This window comes from Scyliorhinus torazame, chromosome 18 (genome assembly GCF_047496885.1).
Source record: "Scyliorhinus torazame isolate Kashiwa2021f chromosome 18, sScyTor2.1, whole genome shotgun sequence".
Taxonomy (NCBI): Eukaryota; Metazoa; Chordata; class Chondrichthyes; order Carcharhiniformes; family Scyliorhinidae; genus Scyliorhinus; species Scyliorhinus torazame.
The window spans coordinates 148,500,924-148,525,608 of record NC_092724.1 but is presented as its reverse complement, the minus strand read 5'-3'; the positions used below and the strand labels follow the sequence as shown (position 1 = coordinate 148,525,608).

The window sequence follows — 24,685 nt, the reverse complement described above, 5'->3', positions numbered from 1 at the left end:
CATGACAGTAAAAGAGTAAAAAAACTAGATTCTATTTGAAACATCAAGTGTCACACACGGGTTGGAAGATTGCAATGGGAATCCCGACATGTGTAAACTTGAAACGTTCCAACACGTTACAATTGCAACACAAAGTATTTCTCGCTGCCTGAACAAGCTCAACAAAAAGCGATCCTAACGAAAGGTGAAACTTGATTTTCTGTACTCTTTTGTAAGGTTTAATATAAGAATATAAAAGATGGGCTGCTTTACAAAAATATGTATCAAAACACCACAAGGCAATGTGTAATCCAATTAACTAAATGGAGTTTGACTGTTGTCATGGACGAACTTTCACAATAATATTGTGCAGAAACATTGTGCGCCTGCATATTATGTTGTACTGAAGGGTATTAGTTCAACAGCAATTACTACAGTGGCCACCATAATGAATCAAGTCTTTTGCTATGAAAATCTGGTCAACACAATATGCCTTGTGTGCAGACATGTGCTATTTTTCAGTCTCAAGTTGTAAACTACAAATTTGCTTTATTCAGTTGCTTCAGCTAATCCGACAAAACAACATGGCCAGCAGAAACAATTCACAATGGAAACATTTCTTTAATAAAAATTTAATACACTCAGCTTGTTCAGTTCATGAGAAATGATATAATATTGTTGGGAAGAAACCAGATCCCATAGATCCCTGGGTCCTTCCAAAACTAAACAGCTGCAATAGATTCCTGCAAAGACTACTGCTTTAACCGAGCCTCATTGAAGCTTCCTCCAGTAGGATTATTAAAGTTTCTATTCTTCACATGGAAAATTATCTTCACCTTAGAGAAAGCAGAAGTGCCCATGAATGAAACTGCTGAAACTTGCCATTTCACAGCCAACCAATCCACCTCAGGTCCAGAATCCACCTCAGTTCCAGTCCAAGTACATAAATAAAAAGCTCCAGCAAGTGCTGGAGTTGTGACACAGAGAAAACATAATTAAGGAGCATCATTGTGTATTTTCTATTTATAGATGCTGTGCTTGTACTACAAGATTATTCTGTATAAACAACTCCCAGTAAAACACACACCAGTCATGAGGTGGATCTCTCACGTACAAACTTTCCCCATCTTGTTCATCTATTTCCATCGTAGCAAGTATACAACAGGAGGTAGGGAAGCCTGGTCGGGAGTGGGTGGGGAATGGAATATGGCTGCAGCAACCATAAAGTAAATGGCCATTTTTTCTCCTTCCTGTTGTGTATGACTCCTATAAAAGGCTAACAGACTGTCACTGTCATTTAATCAATTTTAACAGCAATCAACTTTATTTCGGGGAAATAAATTTCATCCAGATTACAACTACATTTATATAAATGATTGAATAATATTGAAGTTAGAACTGCAAGGTATAGAAATACCCATGTTCATTTGCTATTCATTTAAAGATGAAACCTGCCAATATCAATGCCAGAGGGAATTCAGTTTTGGAATAAATTTACATTTAAAAAGGCATAAGAAAATGTTTAATATAAAATAGTTAAAGATTAGTGACGATATTTGCTATAATATATTTAGTTAACAGGTGAAGAACTACTCAAAAATGTACTGAAATTTGTAAAACTAAACACTTCAAAAATTCCAAGTCTTCAGCTGAAAATACAAAAAAGTTTTAATTTAGGACACGAGCAAAACCCTCTCCGATGCTAGTTTTTGTGTGATGCAATTTTTTCACCATCGACGATACCAGTATCCCTTTACCCACCCTCATTCTTCACACAAGCTTGAACAGAAAGTATTGGATTATTCAACCACAATGGAATCACAACCAAGACTCAGCCTGGACTCCATCACATCCCAACCCCAAATCTCCCCACATCTACAGTGCCAGCTAGGAATAATTGGATCATGGAATCCCTAAAGTGCAGAAGGGGACCACTCAACCCTTTGAGTCTGCACCAGGCCCATGGAAAGAGCACCCTAATTAAGCCCACGTCTCCATCCTATCCCCGTAATCCAGTAACCTCACCTAACCTTGCTAAACGGCAATTTAGCAAGGCCAATTCACCTAACCTGCACATCTTTGGACTATGGGGCGAAACTGGAGCACCTGGAGGAAACCCACTTAATCACGGGGGGAAAGTGCAAACTCAATACGGACCTGGGGCCGGAATTGAACTCGGGCCCCTGGAGCTGTGAGAACATAAGAACTAGGAGCAGCAGTAAGCCATCTGGCCCCTCGAGCCTGCTCCGCCATTCAATTAGATCATGGCTTATCTTTTGGGGTCCAGCGGAGATTCACACGGATGATCCCAGGAATGGCAGGCCTAACATACGATGAACGTCTGAGGATCCTGGGATTATATTCATTGGAGTTTAGGAGGTTGAGGAGAGATCTAATAGAAATTTACAAGATAATGAATGGCTTAGATAGGGTGGACGTAGGGAAGTTGTTTCCATTAGCAGGGGAGACTAGGACCCGGGGGCACAGCCTTAGAATAAAAGGGAGTCACTTTAGAACAGAGATTAGGAGAAATTTCTTCAGCCAGAGAGTGGTGGGTCTGTGGAATTCATTGCCACAGAAGGCAGTGGAGGCCGGGACGTTGAGTGTCTTTAAGACAGAAGTTGATAAATTCTGGATTTCTCAAGGAATTAAGGGCTATGGAGAGCAGGTAAATGGAGTTGAAATCAGCCATGATTGAATGGTGGAGTGGACTCGATGGGCCAAATGGCCTTACTTCCGCTCCTGTCTTATGGTCTTATGGACTCAGCTCAGCTCCACTTTCTGGCCCGAACACTATATCCCTTAATCCCTTTATTCTTCAAAAAACTATCGATCTTTATATTAAAAACATTTAATGAAGGAGCCTCAACTGCTTCACTGGGCAAGGAATTCCATAGATTCACAACATTTTGGGTGAAGAAGTTCCTCCTAAACTCAGTCCTAAATCTACTTCCCCTTATTTTGAGGCTATGCCCCCTAGTTCTGCTTTCACCCACAAGTGGAAACAACCTGCCCACAACTATCCTATCTATTCCCTTCATAATTTTATATATTTCTATAAGATCATCCCGCATCCTTCTAAATTCCAACAAGTACAGTCCCAGTCTACTCAACTCAACCTCTCCTCTTAATCCAACCCCTTCAGCTCTGGGATTAACCTAGTGAATCTCCTCTGCACACCCTCCAGCACAAGTATGTCCTTGCTCAGGTAAGGAGACCAAAACTGAACACAATACTCCAGGTGTGGCCTCACTAACACCTTATACAATTACAGCACAACCTCCCTAGTCTTAAACTCCATCCCTCTAGCAAAGGACAAAACTCCATTTGCCTTCTTAATCACCTGTTGCACCTGTAAACCAACTTTTTGCGACTCATGCATGAGCACACCCAGGTCTCTCCTCACAGCAGCATGTTTTAGTATTTTATCATTTAAATAATAATCCCTTTTGCTGTTATTCCTACCAAAATGGATAACCTCACATTTGTCAACATTGTATTCCATCTGCCAGACCCTAGCCCATTCACTTAACCTATCCAAATCCCTCTGCAGACTTCCGATATCCTCAGCACTGCTTTACCACTCATCTTAGTGTCGTCTGCAAACTTGGACACATTGCACTTGGTCCCCAACTCCAAATCATCTATGTAAATTGTGAACAATTGTGGACCCAACACTGATCCCTGAGCGACACCACTAGCTACTGATTGCCAACCAGAGAAACACCCATTAATCCCCACACTTTGCTTTCTATTAATTAACCAGTCCTCTATCCATGCTACTACTTTACCCTTAATGCCATGCATCCTTATCTTATGCAGCAACATTTTTGTGTGCCACCTTGTCAAAAGCTTTCTGGAAATCCAGATATACCACATCCATTGGCTCTCCGTTATCTACCGCACTGGTAATGTCCTCAAAAAATTCCACTAAATTAGTTAGGCATGACCTGCCCTTTATGAACCCATGTTGCGTCTGCCCATTGGGACAATTTCCATCCAGATGCCTCGCTATTTCTTCCTTGATGATAGATTCCAGCATCTTCCCCATCCTCCCTACTACCGAAGTTAAGCTAACTGGCCTATAATTACCCGCTTTCTGCCTACCTCCTTTTTTAAACAGTGATGTCACGTTTGCTCATTTCCAATCCGCCGGGACCACCCTAGAGTCTAGTGAATTTTGGTAAATTATCACTAGTGCATCTGCAATTTCCCTAGCCATCCCTTTTAGCACTCTGGGATGCATTCCATCATGGCCAGGAGACTTGTCTACCTTTAGCCCCATTAGCTTGCCCATCACAACCTGATTGAGGGGCTGGTTTAGCACAGGGCTAAATCGCTGGCTTTGAAAGCAGACCAAGGTAGGCCAGCAGCACAGTTCAATTCCCGTACCAGCCTCCCTGAACAGGCGCCGGAATGTGGCGACTAGGGGCTTTTCACAGTAACTTCATTTGAAGCCTACTTGTGACAATAAGTGATTTTCATTCATTTAAATTGACTACCTCCTTAGTGATAACAATCATCTCAAGGTCCTTACCCTTCATAGCCTCATTTCCATCAGTCACTGGCATGTTATTTGCGTCTTCCACTGTGAAGACCGACCCAAAAAGCCGGTTCAGTTCCTCAGCCATTTCCTCATCTCCCATTATTAAATCTCCTTTCTCATCTTCTAAAAATTCCATATTTATCTTAGCCACTCATTGTTGCTTTATATATTTGTAGAAACTTTTACTATCTGTTTTTATATTCTGATCAAGTTTACTCTCATAATCTATCTTACTCTTCTTTGTAGCCTTTTTTTTTTTAGTAGCTTTCTGTTGTCCCCTAAAGATTTCCCAGTCCTCTCGTCTCCCACTAATCTTTGCCACTTTGTATGCTTTTTCCTTCAAATTGATACTCTCCCTTATTTCCTTAGATATCGACGATCAATTTTCCCTCTTTCTACCGTCCTTCCTTTTTGTTGGTATAAACCTTTGCTGAGCACTGTGAAAAATCTCTTGGAAGGTTCTCCACTGTTCCTCAACTGCTTCACCATGAAGTCTTTGCTCCCAGTCTACCTTAGTTAGCTCTTCTCTCATCCCATTGTAATCTCCTTTGTTTAAGCACAAAATACTAGTGTTTGATTTTACCTTCTCACCCTCCATCTGTATTTTAAATTTCACCATATTGTGATCGCTCCTTCTGAGAGGATCCCTAACTATGAGATCATTAATCAATCCTGTCTCATTACACAGGACTAGATCTAGGACCGCTTGTTCCCTCGTAGGTTCCAATACATACTGTTCTAGGAAACTATCGCAGATACATTCTATAAACTCCTCCTCGAGGCTGCCTTGACCAGCCTGGTTAAACCAATCAACATGTAGATTAAAATCCCCCATGATACCTGCTGTACCATTTCTACATGCATCCGTTATTTCTTTGTTTATTGCCTGCCCCACCATAATGTTATTATTTGGTGGCCTATAGACTACTCCTATCAATGACTTTTTCGCCTTACTATTTCTGATTTCCACCCAAATAGATTCAACCTTATCCTCCATAGCACCGATGTCATCCGTTACTATTGCCCGGATGTCATCCTTAAATAACAGAGCTACACCACCTCCCTTATCATCCACTCTGTCCCTCCGTATAGTTTGATACCCTTGGACATTTTAACTCCCAGTCGTGACCACCCTTTAACCATGTTTCAGTAATGGCCACTAAATCATAGTCATTCACGATGATTTGCGCCATCAACTCATTTACCTTATTCCACATACTACGAGCTTTCAAGTAAAGTACACTTATGTTGGCTTTTATACCTCGGTTTTGAATCTTAACACCTTGATTAGTAACCTCTCCTATGTTATTTTTCCTCTTATTTCCTTGTCGTTGAACCCATATCTTCATGTAACAACCTGCCGCGTCGCTTTCCATTTATGTTTTTACTTCCCGTTTTATTCCTTTTAGTATTACAGGGCCTATTCACTGAGCTCCCCTCAGTCACTGTACCTTGTACTGTCACCCTTTTTGATTTTTGACTATGGCTTCTCTGCCTTACACTTTCCCCCTTACTGCCTTTTGTTTCTGTCCCCGCTTTACTACCTTCCGACTTCCTGCATCGATTCCCATCCCTCTGCCACATTAGTTTAAACACTCCCCAACTGCTCTAGCAAATAGCCCCCCTAGGACATCAGTTCCAGTCCTGCCCAGGTGTAACCCGTCCAGTTTGTACAGGTCCCAACTCCCCCAGAACCGGTCCCAATGCCCCAGGAATCTGAAACCCTTCCCCTGACACCATCCCTTCAGTCACGTATTCATCCTATATATCCTGTCATTTCTACTCTGACTAGCATGTGGCACCGGTAGTAATCCTGAGATCACTACCTTCGAGGTCCGATTTCTTAAATTCCTTCCTAGCTCCCTGTATTCTGCTTTTAGGACCTCATCCCTTTTTTTACCTATGTCGTACCGATGTGTACCACGACCACTGGCTGTTCACTCTTCCCCCTCCAGAATGTCCTGTACCCGCTCCGAGACATCCTTGACCCTAGCACCAGGGAGGCAACATACCATCCTGGAGTCTCGTTTGCGGCCACAGAAACGCCTGTTTTTTCCCCTTACGATTGAATCCCCTATAACTATTGCACTGTCACACTTATCACCCTCCCCTCTGCAGCAGAACCAACCATGATGCCATGAATTTGGCTGTTGCTGTTTCCCCCTGAACAGTATCCAAAGCGGTATATCAGTTCTGCAGGGGGATGGCCACAGGAGATTCCTGCACTATCTGCCTCGCTCTCTTGCTCTGTCTGGTGGTCACCCATTCCCTTCCAGCCTGCGGAGTCTGAGCCTGCGGTGTGACCACCTCTCTATACGTGCTATCCACGATGCTCTCCGACTCGCGGATGCTCCACAGTGTCTCCAGCCGCCACTCCAGCTCTGAAACTCGAGCTTTCAGGAGCTGTGACCGGAGACCACAACTGTGCCACCGTGCTGCCCCATGGATATAGCTCCATCTATTTTTCAGTCCAATGCTCCTCCCTTCACCGACTCACACTAAGGCCAAGTGCAGCACTCCAATGCCATCTCAGTAAAGAATGACAAGCTGCAAGGCTTCAATCTGACATTCTGGTCTGTATTCCTCATGACACAAAAGGCCAGCAATAAAGCCAACATCATTCTTCATATAATTATAATTTAATCATCAGAAGCCAGTTTCTTAAGTTAGTGAGAGTGACATCAAAGCAGATCAACAAATAAAAAAAAATTGGAAATTTAGCTGATGTACAAGTGCATTGCTTAAAATAAGACCACATTCACTTTTATTCTGAGAACAGTGATAGAACTGTGGTATGTCAGAAAACAAATATATATTTAGGATATATCAGCATTGCACATCAGATCTTTGTGCATCAGAAACAAATAAAAAATCTTATGCTGTCTAAATTAAGAAGCTGCATAATAAATAAGTGTACCTTAGCCAATACAAGGGCCAATAACATGCAACAGGCCTGCATTGCAGAAACATGCTCTCGTCCTTAAATTCTGCACAAGAGAAACAAAATTTTCATTTTTGCTTGTGATCTATACCAGATCTACAGCATCCCTTCCTGTAGTTAGTGGAATTACAATAATGGATTATGAATTAGGAACAGATCAGTCAAAAAACAAAAATAAGAAATTGAGAATGTTGGATGGATTGGCAATATAAAGCAGTACACAACCTGGTTTCTTTTTTTGTAAAATATTTTTATTCTCCAATTTCACATTTTCTCCAGAATTTACACCCCACCCACAAGCAGTAAACGGTAACAAACACAAAGTCAATTTCCTTATCAACAACAACGATCCCATCCTCCCACCATCCCAAGCAACGGCCCACCTGACAATATAAACATCAAATAGAACAAACCCTCCCACGGTGGGACAAACAAAGGAGAAATAAAAGAGAAAGGAATTAGGAATTGCCTATGGTCACCATTAGAGATTAGAGTCCCCCCCCCCCCCCCCCCCCAACATTCAATGCCATCCAATCCCCGAAAGAGTACCGTAGATGACACCCATGCATTACAAGGCACCCCCCCCCCCCCAGGCTCCTCCCCTCCACTTCCTCTTGCAAAAATCCTCCCCCCAACCTCCGTTCCTTCCCTCCAGGCTAGACTCATCGGGACCTATTCTGCCAGGCTCCGATGGCCGCAGCCCCTCCCCCCATCTCACTCCCGTTCACTGGCCGGCTTAAACCGGCCAGCATGGAGGCCCCCGCCCGGGTCTCTTTCCCCCTTGCCCAGCCCCAGGAAAACCAAGAAATCCCCTTTAGCACACAAACCACACATACACGCCCAAGCTCCAAAGAACCATCATTGCAAGTGAAAGTCCCATCTCTTCCCTTGTCCAAATATATACAACGTTGGCTCATTTAGCACATACACCCGCCGCAGTGAAAAAATAGTTACATGAGGCTACATCAGTACATGACCATTTCTCAGTTCAGCCACAGTCCTTCTGCCTTCGCAAACTCCTCCGCTACTTCCACCATCCCAAAATAAAAGTCCTTGGATTTGTAGGTCACCCTCAACTTAGCTGGATATACAATGCCGCACCGCACCTTACTGATGTACAGCGCCTTCTTCACCCGGCTGAAGGCAGAACGCCTGCTTGCAAGCTCCACCATAAAGTCCTGATATATGCGTATACCAGCTCCAGCCCACTGCACCACCCGCTTCTGCTTTACCCAGCACAGGACCTTCTCCTTCACACTGTACCTACGAAAACACAGAGTCACGACTCTTGGCGGCTCACTCTCCTTTGGTACAGGCCTCCACAACCGATGAGCCCGATCCAGTTCATATCGGGAGGGATCACCACCCTCCCCCAATAGCATCGCCAACATCGTGGCAAAATACTCAGTCGGTCTCGGGCCTTCCACTCTTTCGGGAAGACCCACCATCCTCAGATTCTGTCGCCTGGACCGGTTTTCCAAGTCGTCCATTTTGGCTCGCAGACCCTCGTTGATCTCGATTACCTTCCACATTTCCTTCCTCATCGAGGGGAGTTGATCGCTGTGCTGTAACAATGTCTCTTCCACTTCCTTCAGCGCCTCGCCTTGCTCCCGTACCTCCGCCACTGCGTTCAATACCGCCACCCTCACCGGGGCAATCGCTTCCTCCACCAGCACTTTCAATACCGCCCCCATCTCCTTCCTCATCGCCTCCATGTGTTTTGTGAACTGCCTTTCGAGTTCCGCGGCCATCACCTTAGTCATTTCTTCAGCCGTGAGCAATGCGGCCTCCCCTGGTGCCCCAGCCTCCACTTTTCTTGCCGTCACCACGATGACCTTTCCACTCCCCGACAGACTTTCAGCTGTTTTTTTCACGGCCGTTCTTTTACTTGTTCTCAACATCTTCCTTCACTGTGCCTTCTCCCTGCTTTTGCCGCCTGTGTTACCCCTGGGACCGGGCGTTAGACCTCGAAAATGCCATTCCCAAGAGGGAGCCCATAGTCACTGGAAGTCCCCTCATAACCTGGTTTCTTGCTAAGCATTTTCAATTTACAAGTTTCATCGCTTTAAATGCTTTTTGAGGATGCTGCCATCAACCTTTGGCTATCTAGGATTACAAAGTAGTTTTGGCTTTGTGCAAACAACAAAAATAAGTGCTATGTTATCCTGCAAAATACAATACTAACTACTGGTAGCTATTAACTAAATAGTGCAGGGGAATGAGTAAACAAATAAATATCCAATCTAGTATTTGGTATTATTCCCCTCCACCCTTCATTACCAGTGAAAAGTAATACTTGCCAAGGGCACCACATTACAACGGAATAATAAATAAAGAAGTGAAAGCTTGCGTCAAATTCCTCTTGCACAGATAGGAATAGTACATTCAGCCCCTCGAGCCTGTCTCGCCATCTAACGAGATCATTGCTGATCTGTGGCCGAACTCCATACACCTGCCTTTGGCCCATTTCCCTTTAGTATCTTTGCTCACCAGAAAATCTATCTGGATGGCACGATCGCGCAGTGGTTAGCACTGCTGTCTCACAGCGCTGAGGACCCAGGTTTAATTCTGGCCCTGGGTCACTGCCCATGTGGAGTTTTCATATTATCCCCATGTATGCGTAGGTCTCACCTGCACAACCCAAAGATGTGCAGGGCAGGTGGACAGGCCAGGCTCAATTGCCCCTTAATTGGAATCTTTTTTTTAAAATAAAAAAATAACAAAAAATGTAGCTATCTCGGACTTAAAATTAACAATTGTAGTAACGTCAACTGCTGTTTGTAGGAGAGTGCCAAACCTTTGAGTGAAGGAGTGCTTCCTAATATCTTTCCTGAACAGCCTATCCCTAATTTTTAGACTTTGGTCCCACGTTTTGAACCTGGAACCAGTGCAAATAGTTTATCTTCATCTACCCTGTCTTTCCCTGTTAATATCTTGACTACTTCAATCCGATCACCCCTTAACCTTCTAAATTCTAGTGAAAATTCTAGTGTAATTTCTCCTCGTCACTCATCCTCTGTAGTCCAGGTATAATTATTTTGTAAACCTGCGTTGCACTCCCACCAATCCAAAATAGCCTTCCTAAGGTGCGATGCCTAGAACTGCTCACAGTACTGGGGTCTAACCAGGGTTTTGTATAGCTGCAGCAGAACCCCTTTGTCTTTATCCTCCAATCCTCTAGATATAAAGGCTAGCATTCAATGTACCTTTTTGATTATTTTCTGCACTTGTTCATAGCATTTTAAGGATCTATGCACCAGAACCCCCAAGTCTCTTTGGACACCCACTGTATCTAACCACTTTCCATTTACAACGTACCCTTTTTGATCCAAAATGGATTACCTCATACTTGCTTACATTGAATTCCATCTGCCACAATTTTGCCCATTCACCTGGTCTGTCAATATCGCCTTGCAGTTTTATGCGATCATCTAGACGGCCGACAATGCCATCTGACTTTGTATCATTAGCAAATTTGGATACATGACTTTCTATCATCCAAATCACTGATGAATAATGTGAATAACTGAGGCCCCAACACAGACCCTGTGGTACACCAATAGTCACCTCCTGCCAATTAGAGTAATTACCCATTATCTCCACTTTGTCACCTGCCACTCAACAAATTTCCTAACCATGTCAACAATTTGCCCTCAATTCAGTGGGCTTCCTCCTTATTTAATAGTCTCTTTTGTGGGCCTTTATCAAATACCTTCTGGAAGTCCATATCAATGACATCCAATGACATTCCTCTGTCCACTACCTTAGTCACTTCTTCAAAAGATTAGACAGGAATGACCTTCTTTCACAAATTCATGCTGGCAAGATTTGCGAGTTACCCCACCTCTGATTATAGACTCCAGCAATTTCCCCACCACAGATGTTAGCCTAACCGGTCTGTAATTTCCAGGTTTTTCCCTTCTTAAAAGGTGGAGTGAAATGCCGTTCCGTGACCGTCCCAACACCCACCCGCAGATCGCGACCCTGACTCGGAAACATCCTGCTGTAGGAAAAGGTCACTCTGCAATTTTGCCCAGAACAGCCAATTGAAGACCAACGGACAGGAATATTGTCCAATGAAGAATGGTGGGTGGGCACTCGGGGTGGTTAACAGTTGGTAATTGAGGAGGGAGCTGTTCAAAATGGAGACAACTTCTATCCAACTGCTCCAAAATGTAAATAAATATGGTCTTTGCAACTGGACCACCACGGAGAAGAAGGTAGAGGGAGCTTGCAAGATCCCCACAGTTGACGTTCAGTGAGCTTAAATCAGCCACCCATACGGGGGTACGTTGTGTTGCCAATCACCCCTACCTCCCCCTTTCACACCTCTGGGGAAAATGTTCCAGATGCAGAATGGAGTAGAGAGCAAGCATACAAGCAGACCAATACTATTTTAGCACCTGTCCCCTCCATTCCCAGCCCCAGAAAAGGGGCTCAAATCCATCCCGTTTGTGATGGTATCCATCACTGTAAATACACAAGGGGTTAATGTAAATACACTACGACTAAGTAAACACTAAAGGGAGCACCAGAGACGTCATGACATGCAGACATACAGCTAATGAACACAGAATAGGACACGACCAATGGGCAGTCAAGACACCCAGAGGTGACACTACCACAAGGGGGCATTAAACAACCCATATATAAGGACAGGGCACACATGCTCTGTCTCTTTTCCACAGGCGACACTTGAAGAGTAGGACAGGGGCAGATCAGGAGCATCACAACCACCACGTGGCTTAGAGCAGACTGGTTAGTTAGACTGAGTTACTATATCAGGAGAGTCGAACTCTTAGAGAACTGTGCTAATGGTTCAATAAATCACATTGAATTTACTTCAACATCTGGAGTATCTTTTGGTCAAAGCTGCATCGAGTTGCAGCCTGTGTTACCCCAGAGTACATAACACAACACCATTAACTTTGCCCTCCCTCCACAGAAGCTGCCAGACCTGTCAAGTATTTCTAATATTTTCTGTTTTTACATATCCATACTATTTTGCATTTGCATCTAATCCACTCCCATGATAATCCACACAAAATTTACCTTAAACTCATGTACTCATCTCCAAGGGCAGTGGCAAATCACATGCAAATACTTCAGTGTTAAATTTGGTAATATTTGATCTGAAGACTTGAATTTAGGATCAGTTTCATAATTCAACCCAACTTCAAAAAAAAAGCTACCACCTCATTTATTTCCAGATGCAAGCAACAGCAGAAAAACACCTTGGGGCAATTTTTGCCTAACCCATCTGACAGCAAAGTGACAGTAACGTGCACAATGCTGGTTTTACAGTCCCACCCACCCTACCCACATTACCTCACCATTGAAGTTGAGACAATAATATTGGGTGGGGTTTAAAACCAACTTGCCACCTTTGGGTTGCCCACCCTACAATCAAAACCACTGAAATACCAGAAAAGAGGTCAAAAGCAAATCTTAAAGAATTATACATCAATTCAAGTAGTGGCAAATTCTGAGCCTTGTGCAACAAAAGTTTGTTTTAGTATTGCCAAAGTACCACGGGGTGTCCATGGAGGGGGTCACGGTTAAGTGGGAGGAAGAGTTGGGGATGATGCCAGAGGAGGGTCTGTGGTGCAAGATGCTGTGGAGGACAAATGCCTCAACTTTGTGTGCGAGGCTGGGCTGATACAGCTGAAGGTAGTGTACAGGGCGCGCCTCACAAAGTCTAGGATAAGTTGGCTGTTTGAAGGGGTGGAGGATCTCGGTGAACGATGTGGGAGGGGCCCTGCGAATCATTTAATTTTTTTCATATAAATTTAGAGTACCCAATTCATTTTTTTCCCAATTATGGGGCAATTTAGTGTGGCCAATCCACCTACCCTGCACATCTTGGGTTGTGGGGGCGAAACCCACAAACACGGGAAGAATGTACAAACTCCACATGGACAGTGACCCAGAGCTGGGATCGAACCTGGGACCTCGGCGTCATGAGGCAAGGCCCTGCGAATCATGTACATATGTTTTGGTCCTGCCCAAAGTTGGAAAGGTTTTGGAGGATGTAGAGGGCATCTTAGGGGTTTTACATGTGAACGTGGAGCCCAGTCCCCTAGAAACCATATTCGGACCGGCCGTAGCTGCACGAGCAGATGTTTTAGCCTTTGCCTCGTTGATTGCTCGTAGGCAGTTCTTGGTGGATGGAGGTCAGCTTTTCCACCCGGTGCGGCGGGGTTCCCTGCTGGAGTTTCTGACCCTGGAAAAGGTGAAGGAGGGGGTTGCTTTGTATTGTTAAACTGTTGAAAATTCGTTGAATAAAAATATTTATTTAAAAAACTTGCCAAAGTACATATTGAATCAAGTTCTAAAAAGGCAGGTACACCTGCACAAGATACAGCTTTATCCATACAATGTAGTTGTGTGTGCAGTGCTAGCATTAAGCTGCCTATAAACAAACATCATCATGATTGTCCTGCAGGCTATGCACAAACATCAGTTCAACATGCACCCTAAAGAGACAGCAATTCACCTAACAGTACATTCAAAACATCCAAAAGCAATTCTGCAATCATTGTTCATTTACATGACAGAGAAAGATACATATCACTGACTTTTAAGCATTGGCAGTAATTTCTCCTGCAAGCCAATACCTGCATGCACCATATGAATTAACTTGCTCAAAATCTAAACAGACAAACAAAAAGCATTTGAAAATGATATTTTGGTATTTCTATTTTCATTGACAGGTGAAGGTCTCCTGTCACAAATTCCTCAAAACCACGAGATTTGAAATGAAATGGTTCATTTTCTAAGAGCATGTTTCAAGTTTGTAAACACTTCACCATATCAAAGGCAAATATAAACTCATGGGCCAAATCTAAAATGCAATTAGGTCAGATCAAAAACAATTTCTAACGTTATGCACAATTTTTTGCAATTGTGTAACAGATTATCCGAGTGCACCAGTGAGATTAAAGTATAATGCCAATAGCTCTTATTTCATTACCAGTACAGTTCCATTCCATGAATGTGAAAGACTCTTTAATCCTCCTTAAATAGCAGAAAATCCTGTTAACAATTAGCATGATCTGATTATTAGACATGACAAATCTGGGAAACCTTTCACAGTGGAGATTATTGCTCGTAGGTATCATTGCCTCTTGTCTGCATCAGGATCTTTCAACTCAAATCTCCTTTCAACTTGCTTTGCAGCAACAATGCACCAGTGTTGATTGTAACCAGCTGATCATTGCTGTTTTCAAGTGTTCACGAAATTGGCTGGAAACACTCTTCAAATAATTTATTTTGATGTGCTCTGTTCACATTAAATAATTAAAAATGAAGAGCACAGCTTTTCAAACTAGGGTGACTGAACCAAAAGGGTTCATGGGTCATGGTGATATCCTGGGGGGTGCCATGTTAATGGATTAATATACGAAGAAACAATACAATAAATTTTCTGCAATCATAAACTATTTCTCCATTCGGTTGTTCAAAAATGTTTGCAGAGAGGTGATCTTGTACATTTGCAAATTCAGAATCTTGAAAGGATTGAAAACAAATGACTGGAAATGGATTCATTTAAAAAAATATTTTTATTCACCATATTTTCATCATTTTTGCCATACAAAAAAACAAAAACAGAACAACCTCAACAATATAGAACCTAAAACATAGATTCAGAACAAAAAAAAGAAAGCAATCCCCCTGTCACTTCCCATTTAGCATTCAACGGCAACCAGCTCCTGAAAGTGCATCATAAACAAACCCCAAGAATTGTAGAACTTGGGAGGGGACCCAGCCAGAAACAAATGCCTACTGGAAATTGAAAAACAAGCTGTAACCATTGTAAATAATGTGAGACAACTGATGTAAACAACAGAAACCGACCAAAGTGTATATATTTTTCTTTTGTTTTCAAATGTATGTCCACTCTTATTTTTGATCTGTACATTACAAAGAAACCTCAATAAAAAATTAAAATAAATAATTAATAAGTGAGAGAGAGTAAGACAGAATTTTCTGCATAGAACTACCATAATGTGGAGTTGTTTCAGTCAACATAAACTATGAACAGGACTTTGGCTGAAGCCCCCAATTATAAATAATCTCCATCAGGAACATTCACGATCACATAAGTAGTTTTACATATAATTACATCAAATAAATAGATGACAATTAGCATTATAGCAATTCAGAACAATATGTATTTTCTTTAATTACACACACCCATCTTTTCCAATTGAAAATATACCCATTTTTATCAATTCAAATCATATAACTGATCACGGAAAATAAAAGCATTCCATGATTCTGATATTTCCCCAAGTACATTTTCAGCTGAAAGAGACACAAATAACAACATTCTTGCTTTGAAATATTACGCACCCCGTTTTACAATGCCAATAATCTTTCCTGGGCAAATCATTGTGAAGGTACTGTGAATTGTACATCTTTTCAGTCAACCATCCCACCCTGACTGCCCTGCACCCCCCCAACACTGCATCCTATACAATTCAATTAAAAAATGAAGATGAGCTCTGCAGAGTCATACACACTCGAAACCATTAGCTCTGCCTCTCCATGGATGCTGCCAGAATTGCTGCATTTTTGGAGCATTTTCTGTTTTTATTTTTTATAAAGGATGAACATATTGAATATGCCCCGATGAAATATTTAGTGCCACAATTTATTCCAAGGCCTAGCATGTGAGACAAAGTGCATTTTATCCATCATTTCAAATTAATCATAACTGGTGTATGAATCAGAAATTTAAGATTTTATAATTTATAACCTGACAACCGGACATGCAAGCTCCAATCAAGTCACCATTCAGAGTTTCTGAAGGCATTAAAATTGATATTCATTAACCAAAGTCTGCCAATCCATTCCATTGAAAAGCTATGTCATCCTTAGAACCTATAGTGGGACACTGGGTATCCAGTCCAATCATAATAAAGGCTTATTATTTTAAGGAGGTACTATTAAAACACTACCACTGATTACCCAACCAAACTTTGTGAATATTAATTGCAATCATTTTTTTCCTCATCATTTTTATAAAAAGAAAAGAATTCGTGAAGACAAATGTAGGTCCCTCAAGATCAAACTGGGAGAATTCATAATAGAAAAGGAAATGGCAGAGCAATTAAACAACAACTTTAGTTCCGTCTTCACAGAGGAAAACACAAATAACTTCCCCGAATGCGAGGGAACCGAGGATCTACTGAGAAGGAGAAATTGAAGGAAAATTGGTATTACTAAAAAAAAAGGGGGAGTAATTAATGGGGCTGAAAGCCGATAAATCCCCAGGGCCTGACAATCTACATTCCAGGGTACTGAAAGAGGTGGCCACGGAAATGGTGGATGCGTTGCTTATCATCTTCCAAAATTCTGTAGTTTTGAACAGTCCCAACAGACTGGAGGGTGGCAAATGCAACCCTGCTATTTAAAAAAAGGGAAGGAGACAAGAGATAATTACAGACTTGTTAGCTTACCTATCAGTAGTAGGGAAATGCTAGAGTCTATTATAAATGATACAATAACAGGACACAAAATATCAACGGGATTAGACAAAATCAAAAAGGATTTATGAAAAACAAAAGCATATTTGCCAAACCCACTGGAGCTTTTTGAGGACATAATTAGCAGAATCGATAGGTGGGAACCAGTCGATGTGCTGTATTTAGATTTTCAGAAAGGTTTTGATCAAGTCTCACATAAGAGGTTAGTGTGCAAAATTAAAGGCAATATATTGGCATGGATTGAGAATTGATAACAGACAGGTGACAGGAAAGTCAAAATAAAGGGGTCTCTTTTGAAGTGGCAGACAGAGACTAGTGTGGTGCCACAGGGATCAGTGCCTGTGCCCCAGCTATTCACAATATATATCAAGGATTAGGATGGGGGAGCAAATGTAATATTTCTAAGTTTGCTGACAATATGCAACTCGGTTGGGAATGAGAGTGGTGAGGAGGATGTGAAGAGGCTTTAAATTGATTTAGACAAGTTGGTAGAGTGGGCAAACACATGGCAGATATAGCATAGCATGGATAAATAAGGTTATCCACTTTGAAAGGAAAAATAGAATGGCAAAGTATTATTTAAATGGGGACAGATTGGGAAATTCTGATGTACAAAGGGAGCTGGTTGTCCGAGTACACCAATCACAGAGAAAGCACGTAGGCGCAGCAAGCAGTTATGAAGGTAAATGGTATGTTGGCCTTCATTGCAGGCGGGCTCGAGTACAGGAGCAAGGATGTCTTGATGAGACCACACCTGGAGTATCATGTGTAGTTTTGGTCTCCTTATCTATTTGCACAGAGGGAGTGGAACAAAGGCACACCAGGTTGGTTCCTAGGGTGGTTGAATTGTCATCGGAGGAGAGAGAGAGAGAGATTGGGTCGACTAGGCCATTATTCACAGAGATTTAGAAGAATTAAGAGCGGATCTCATTGAAACGCACATGATTCTGACAGGGTTGGATGGACTGGATGCTGCTTCCTCTATTTGGGGAATTCAGAACAAGACGTCACAGTTGCAGGACACTCAATAGACCATTTAGGACCGAGATGAGAAGAAACGTCTTCATTCAGAGGGTGGTGATCCTGTGGAATTCTCGACCACAGAAGGCTGTGGAAACCAAGGGCTCGATCCAACGGCCACGCTGCCCCAGAAAAGCAGCTCACCGCAGCGTGGCTAATAAAAGCTGGGAGACCTGCTTCCAGGATCTACCCGGCTCGCAACGCTTCACGAGATCCAACGTGATCAGGCAAAACATTGCGATATAAATCCCGTCCATAGTTGGCGGGTTCACTTTCTGGAAAATCTGCATATTAGAGTGAGACAGCTAGCCTCACTCTAGTGGGCATATCCCAGAGGTACTTGAAGTTTTGGGAGGGCAGCACAATAGCATAGTGGTTAGCAATGTAGCTTCACAACACCAGGGACCCGGGTTCAATTCCCAGCTTGGGTCACTATCTGTACAGAGTCTGCACGTTCTCCCAGTGTCTGCGTGGGTTTCCTCTGGGTGCTCCGGTTTTCTCTCACATGTCCCGAAAGAACTGCTTGTTAGGTGAATTGGACATTCAGAATTCTCGCTGTGTACCCGAACAGATGCCGGAATGTGGCGACTAGGGGATTTTCACAGTAACTTCATTGCAGAGTTAATGTAAGCCTGTTTGTGACAATAATAACAATTCATCCCCTTCGCCTCGAGACCTCAAGCGAGTGCTATTCAACCCTCGTCCCCACAAACGGGGACTAGATGGAAAGGCACTCATGGGGGTCTCCAAGCTGATCAAAGACCCCCAGCTGCATGCCCTTTGGGAGCAGGGTGGTGCCTTGGCATTGCTGGTACTACCCATGTGCCAGCCTGGCATTGCCAAGGTGCCCAGATGACTACCAGCTGGCACCTGCAGGTTGTCACTGACAAGGTGCAAAGCTAGTATTTCTGTGCACACGCCATGCGGCTGGGGGTGCCCTGCATGGGCGTTGTGAGGGGTGGGGTGGTTGTGTGGGCCGACACCCCTTCCATAGTGTGTTCAGCCTGTGAGATGTTGGGGAAATCGCTTCGGGGGCCTCGGAAATTGTGACGCCATGAGTGAGCTCCTCAGTGTACAAAACAGGGCTATGTGCAGCCTCGGTCATTCAGGCCCCTTATACAACGCGAGTCACGTTGAATAGCCATGTGTTTCTCAACACTGCGAGCTAGAAGGAAACATGCGGCTAAATGCGCTCGTTATGAGATTGTGTTCCTTTTGGGAGAATCGCACCCCAAGTCACTGAATATATTTAAGAAGGAAATAGATACGATTTCTCGGCTGTAAAGGTATCTAGGTGTATGGAGAGCATGTGGGAGTATGGTGTTGAGGTGGAGTATCAGCCATGATCATATTGAATGGAGGAGCAGACTCAAAGGGCCGAATAGCCTACTCCTGCCATTTTCTATGTGTTGATTAGATAATGCCCACACTGCTGTGCCCATTGATTTTGGAAAGCCTCATGGTCATTGGCCACATGATCCCTCACTGGGGCTAAGGTATGTAAAAGGCCATGGAAGACAGACACGAAAAACAATCTTCCTTTCCCCCATGGATCCTATGCCGTTTTTAGCCAGACCCACAAGCGGATCCAGGGAGAGTTCCCCAAAAGTGTTCCAGAATGGCACACTTAAATTCATCAGAAATTGAGGAGCACTTTTCCTACAGTCACACCTACAAAGACGGCACACATAATTAATGAGTCCTGCAAACAGAGTTAAAATTACATTTTATGGTATATATAGATATATATATATATATATATTCATGGGTTATAGTCAAACAACAGTGGCTCTGATTATCATGCAAGATATCAAAACAGTTAAAAAGGCATGAAACACTGATAAGTCTATTTCCTGAACGGTAACGGACTGAATTATTGCAAAATCAAAAAATGCCCATTACCTGTAAGCAGGCACTCTTACAAAATGGATCATCTTGTTCTTCCTGCTTCACGATTGCAAGATGCACAGCAAAAGAACCATAAAAAGCAGGTGGGAAACTCTTGGAAAATCTCCCCCATTCCAATTTTCTTCCCTGCTTTCCAGAGCATGGATGTGATCCCACAAATCTTGGGAAATCCTATGGAATATTAGGTTCACTTGGGGGAACACCAACTGTCAAATTTGGTATGGAAAGATCAATAGGTCCAATCTCAGTTTCACTTTCATAAACTACTGAACTAATGTCACCTTGGATTGCTTATATGCTAAATTCACCACACAGATTATGTGCAGGATGTTGAAAATCCTGTTCCCATGTGTTGAACAATAAGGCTGCCAACCATGCTCTACTCACCACTTAATGATGCAATGAACCTGGACAAAATTTATTGTCACCTTATCTCTATGACATTGTTCTCAGCACCTCAACAAGAGGTCACAAGATTGGAAACATAAACAGTTTCAGAATGGCAGCAAAACCAACCCAAAGGGGAAAAAAGGCTGCAAAATATGATTGTAGCAGCAAAGCCCACACCATTCTGTCTCGCAAAGACATGTTCAACCTGAAAGTTACACAAACAAAATGGAAGGGAACATAATGCAAAATTTAAATTATGCAAAAAAAAAATCATAATGTTAGCTGAATAAATTATGCAAAACCCATAACTTTAACCGAACTAAATTATGCAACCAATCATAATTTTAGCTGAATTATTGGACAATTGGCTCCTTTGTGCAAAATGCTAATTCCAATCCATCAGTGGGCAGGAGTGTTCGATTGCTCTTCGGGAATTGGAACATAATCTTGGGAATAACTTCGTAATTTATTGGAAGTTCACGCTCATGGCTAATGTCACTGACTGTCGTGACTGCTTACAGGCCGCACACTCCAACCACTTTGCACGAATGTCCTGCGTTGAGCTCTCCAAGTGAATTGCACACAGTTGTGCAACGGTGCTGTGGCTTGGGTGACAGGGGAAGAGGAAATATTGATGGGGCGGGGAGGACGAGGCAACAAAAATCTCGATCCTTCTGCCAGCACCAAAAAATTGGCAACACATCTATTGACATAGCAGAGGGTATCAAAAAGTCCGGAATAAAAATGTTAAGTTTTCAAAGTCTCTCACGCTATCACGTGCTAATTTTAAGCGAGTGTGCCCATTGAAGCGTGGTTTAGAGGCAGCGTGGTGTGATAAAGGGACACACACACACACTGCAGAGCCAGTTCCCAGGAGCAGGTCCCAGGAGTGTGGGGAGGGAAGGGGCCGGGATTTCCCTTTCCTTGTTACAAGTTAAAAGTCTTGCGCAGAGAAAAGGGAAACAGGATTTGAAACATTGTAGCAGCGCACGGCAGTGCGGGGGCTTCCCCTCAGCTCTAGGTGCGATCCAGCTCTCACCTCCTGGCCAACCTTCCCCCATCTCCGCTCCTGCATTGTTTGTGCACTGACCGTAGTTGTTGTCCTCGTCCATGGCTCCGCTCAGAGTCCTCCGGCCGCCCTCCCTCCAGCTGACTGCAGCCTCTGCCCCGCCTCGCGCGCTCCCCCTCCGCTCGGGCAGACCGGCCCTGACGTCAGCGCCCCGGAGGGAGGCGTGGCCAGCCGCCGCCACGTGACCTGCAAGCTGACGGAGCGTTCTTGCATTTGACTCACTCGCCCCAAGGTCGCGCCAAGTCAGTACCATCCACCGCACGCCACCCCCACATCTCAGACCTCAGCACTGGCCTGTCCTTCCAGGTCCACCCTGCAGGTTCCCCACCCCTCCCTCGCCAATGTGCGAAACAAACATTTTTAGGAGCCCAAGTCAATTAAAAACATATCGCAGCTGCCGAGTTGTTAAACTACCTGGGCAGGTCAGTCAAGGAGAGATGCGTCAGCAATACAGACCTGTAAGAAAACAGGAAGAGGAACACGGCAGACATGGGTGGTCGGCTGTCGGTGATTCACCTCAGGGGATCGATCATGGAATCCCTACAGTGCAGGAGGCGGCCATTCGGCCCATCGAGTCTGCACCGACCCTCTGAAAGAGCACCCTAACCCCACCCTGCTCCTGCCACCCCATCACCCCACCTAATCCGCACAATCCTGGACACTTGGGGGCAATTTAGAATGATCTATCCACTGAACCGGCACATCTTTGGACTGTGGGAGGAAACCGGAGTGCGCGCGCACCGGGAGAACGTGCAAACTCCACACAGTCACCCAAGGCCGGAACTGAACTCGGGTTCCTGATGCGGTGAGGCAGCAGTGCTAACCACGGTGCTACCGTACCGCCCATTCTGTTAAAGCCAAACATTCGGTTCTCTCAACAAACTAAAAGAGCTTGATGCAGTTCAAGGTGGTGCCCAGGGTTCACATGAATCAGGCGAGGAGTGGGTCCTTCCAGGGTGTGGTGTGGGCAGGGGCCAGCAAATCACATTCATCTAGGGTTGCGAGAAGGTGGAAAGCTTTTGGGAGGCATTGTTCGGCACGTTATCCAGGATAGTGGGGGCTGAGGTCACGCTGGACACTATGGTGGCGATCTTTGGGGTATCGGAGGAGCTGGAGCGGAAGGTGGCCGATGTAGTGGCTTTCGCTTCTTCCATTGCCTGGTGAAGGATCCTGTTGACTTGGAGGTCGGATATGCCACCAGGGGTTGTGGCTTGGAGGGATGACTTTCTCCGGCTGGAAAAGATCAAGTTTGAGTTGAGGGGTTCAGAAGAGGGTTTCGAGGTGCGGTGGAGGCCATGCATGACTTTATTTGAGGAGCTGTTCGTCGCTGGGGCGAGGGATGGAAGGGATTAAAAGGGGGGAAAAAACTGTACAAACTGTTAACTATGCTTTGATGGACCATGTATTTTGTTGGTGTTGATATCAACTGCTACCACTGTGTCGCTGGTGGAGGGAGTGAACGATTGTAGGTGAGCTGCCAATCAAGCAGGCTGCTTTGTCCTGGATGGTGTCCATCTCTTTTGTCCATGTTTGAACCAAGACTGTAATTAGGTCAGGAGCAGAGTATCCCAACAGGTGCCAAACTGAGTGCCAATGAACAGGTTATTCCAAAGCAATTGCAGCTCAATTGCACTATTTTTACTCCTTCCATCACTTTACTGCTTAAGAATAGAGTGATAGGATAGTAATTGACTGGGTTGGATTTGTCCTGATTTTTGTATACACAACAGATCTGGACAATTTTCCACATTGCCGGATAGGTGCTAGTGTTGTATCTGTATTGGACCAGCTTAGCTCGAGCCACAGCAAGTTCTGAAGCACAAGTGTTCAGTCCTACCACAGAATTGTTATGGGAGGCTGCCATTTAGCCCATAGTGTCTTCAGCAGCTCTCCAAACTAGCATCATGACATAGTGTCATTCCCCTGCCTTCTCCCTATACCGCTGCACACATTATTTCTATTCAAGTAACCTCCCTATACCGCTGCACATATTATTCCTATTCAAGTAACCATTGCCCTCTCAAATGCCTTGATTGAACCTGCCTCCACCACATTTACTTCAGTGTATTCCAGACCTAAATCACTCATTGGTGTGAAAAAGTATTTTCCCCATCACATTTGCTTCTTTTGCAAATCACTTTAAAATCTGTGCTCTCTCGTTCTTGAAAATGTTATCAGCGCGACTGTTCCTCCCCATCTACTTTGTCCAGCCCACTCGTGATTTTGAACATCTCTATCAAATCTCATCTTAGCCTTCTTTTCCCCAAAAAAGAACACTCCCAATCTCTCCAATCTAGTTTCTAAGCCCGGAACCATTCTTGTAAACCTCTTCTGCACACTCCTTCTCCAATGCATTCACACATCCTTACTATAGTGTGGTGCCCACAACTGATTTTATATTGTCTCTCCGTGTTCTTCCTACAAAAATTAATCACCTCACATTTCATCTGTCGCCTATCTGCCACTCCACCAACTTGGAACTGCCGGAATATTGTCAGGGCCTATCGCCTTCCAGTTCCTTCAGCCGCTTCTCGATATAGTGTGGAGTGAATTGAGTTGGCTGAAGACTAGCATCTGTCATGCGGGACCTCTGGAGGAGACAGAGTTGGATCATCCACTTGGCACTTCTGGATGAAGATTGTTGCAAATGCTTCAGTCTCATCTTTTGAATTTGTGTAGGGCTCCCCCATCATTGTGGATGGGATATTTGTGGAGCCTCGTCCTCTAATTAGTATTTTTGTAAACTTATTCACTACCATTTGAAACTGATGTGACTAGATTGCAGAGCTTAGAACTGATTGGCGGTGAGATCGCTTAGCTCTGTCTATTACTCGCTGCTTATGCTGTTTGGTATAAGTGGTCCCAATTTGTAGCTTTACCAGGTTGACCCCTCATTTTTTAGGTAGGCATGGTACTGTTCCTGGCATCTCCTTTCATTGAATCACGTTTGATCCTCTGGCTTGATGGTAGAGTGGGGAAATGTTGAGCCATGAGGTTACAGATTGCGGTTGAATACAATTCTGCTGCTGCCTCATGGTTGCCGAACCTGGAGTTGTTCAATCAGTTTGAAATCTATCCCATTTAGCATGCTGGTAATGTCACACAACATGACGGAGTGTATCCTCAATGGACAAAAGAGCTGCCAGAGGTGAGATGGTCTGCTCTTGACATCAAGGCAGCATTTGACCTAGTATGACATCAAGGAGCCTGAGCAAAACTGGAGTCAATGGGAATCGGGATGGGGAGACACCCTCCACTGGTTGGAGTCATACCTGGTATAAAGAAAGATGGTCGTGGTGTTTGGAGGTCAATCATTTCAGCTCCAGGACATCGCTGCAAAA

General features: G+C 43.9%; 1 protein-coding gene across 2 annotated transcripts in view; it reads right to left on the bottom strand.

Annotated features, from left to right (window-relative positions):
- The window catches only part of cyth1b (cytohesin 1b), a 298,861-nt gene extending 277,355 nt beyond the window's left edge, over nt 1–21,506 (bottom strand). Inside the window, exon 1 of one of the 2 annotated variants that reach the window (XM_072483574.1) lies at nt 21,366–21,506. In XM_072483574.1, the coding sequence (XP_072339675.1) occupies nt 21,366–21,387 (22 nt within the window). In that variant the 5' untranslated portion in view covers nt 21,388–21,506. Of the gene's footprint in view, nt 1–21,314 lie in introns of both variants that reach the window. The other variant, XM_072483571.1, reaches the window with a different exon arrangement.
- Between the last annotated feature and the right edge of the window lie 3,179 nt (nt 21,507–24,685).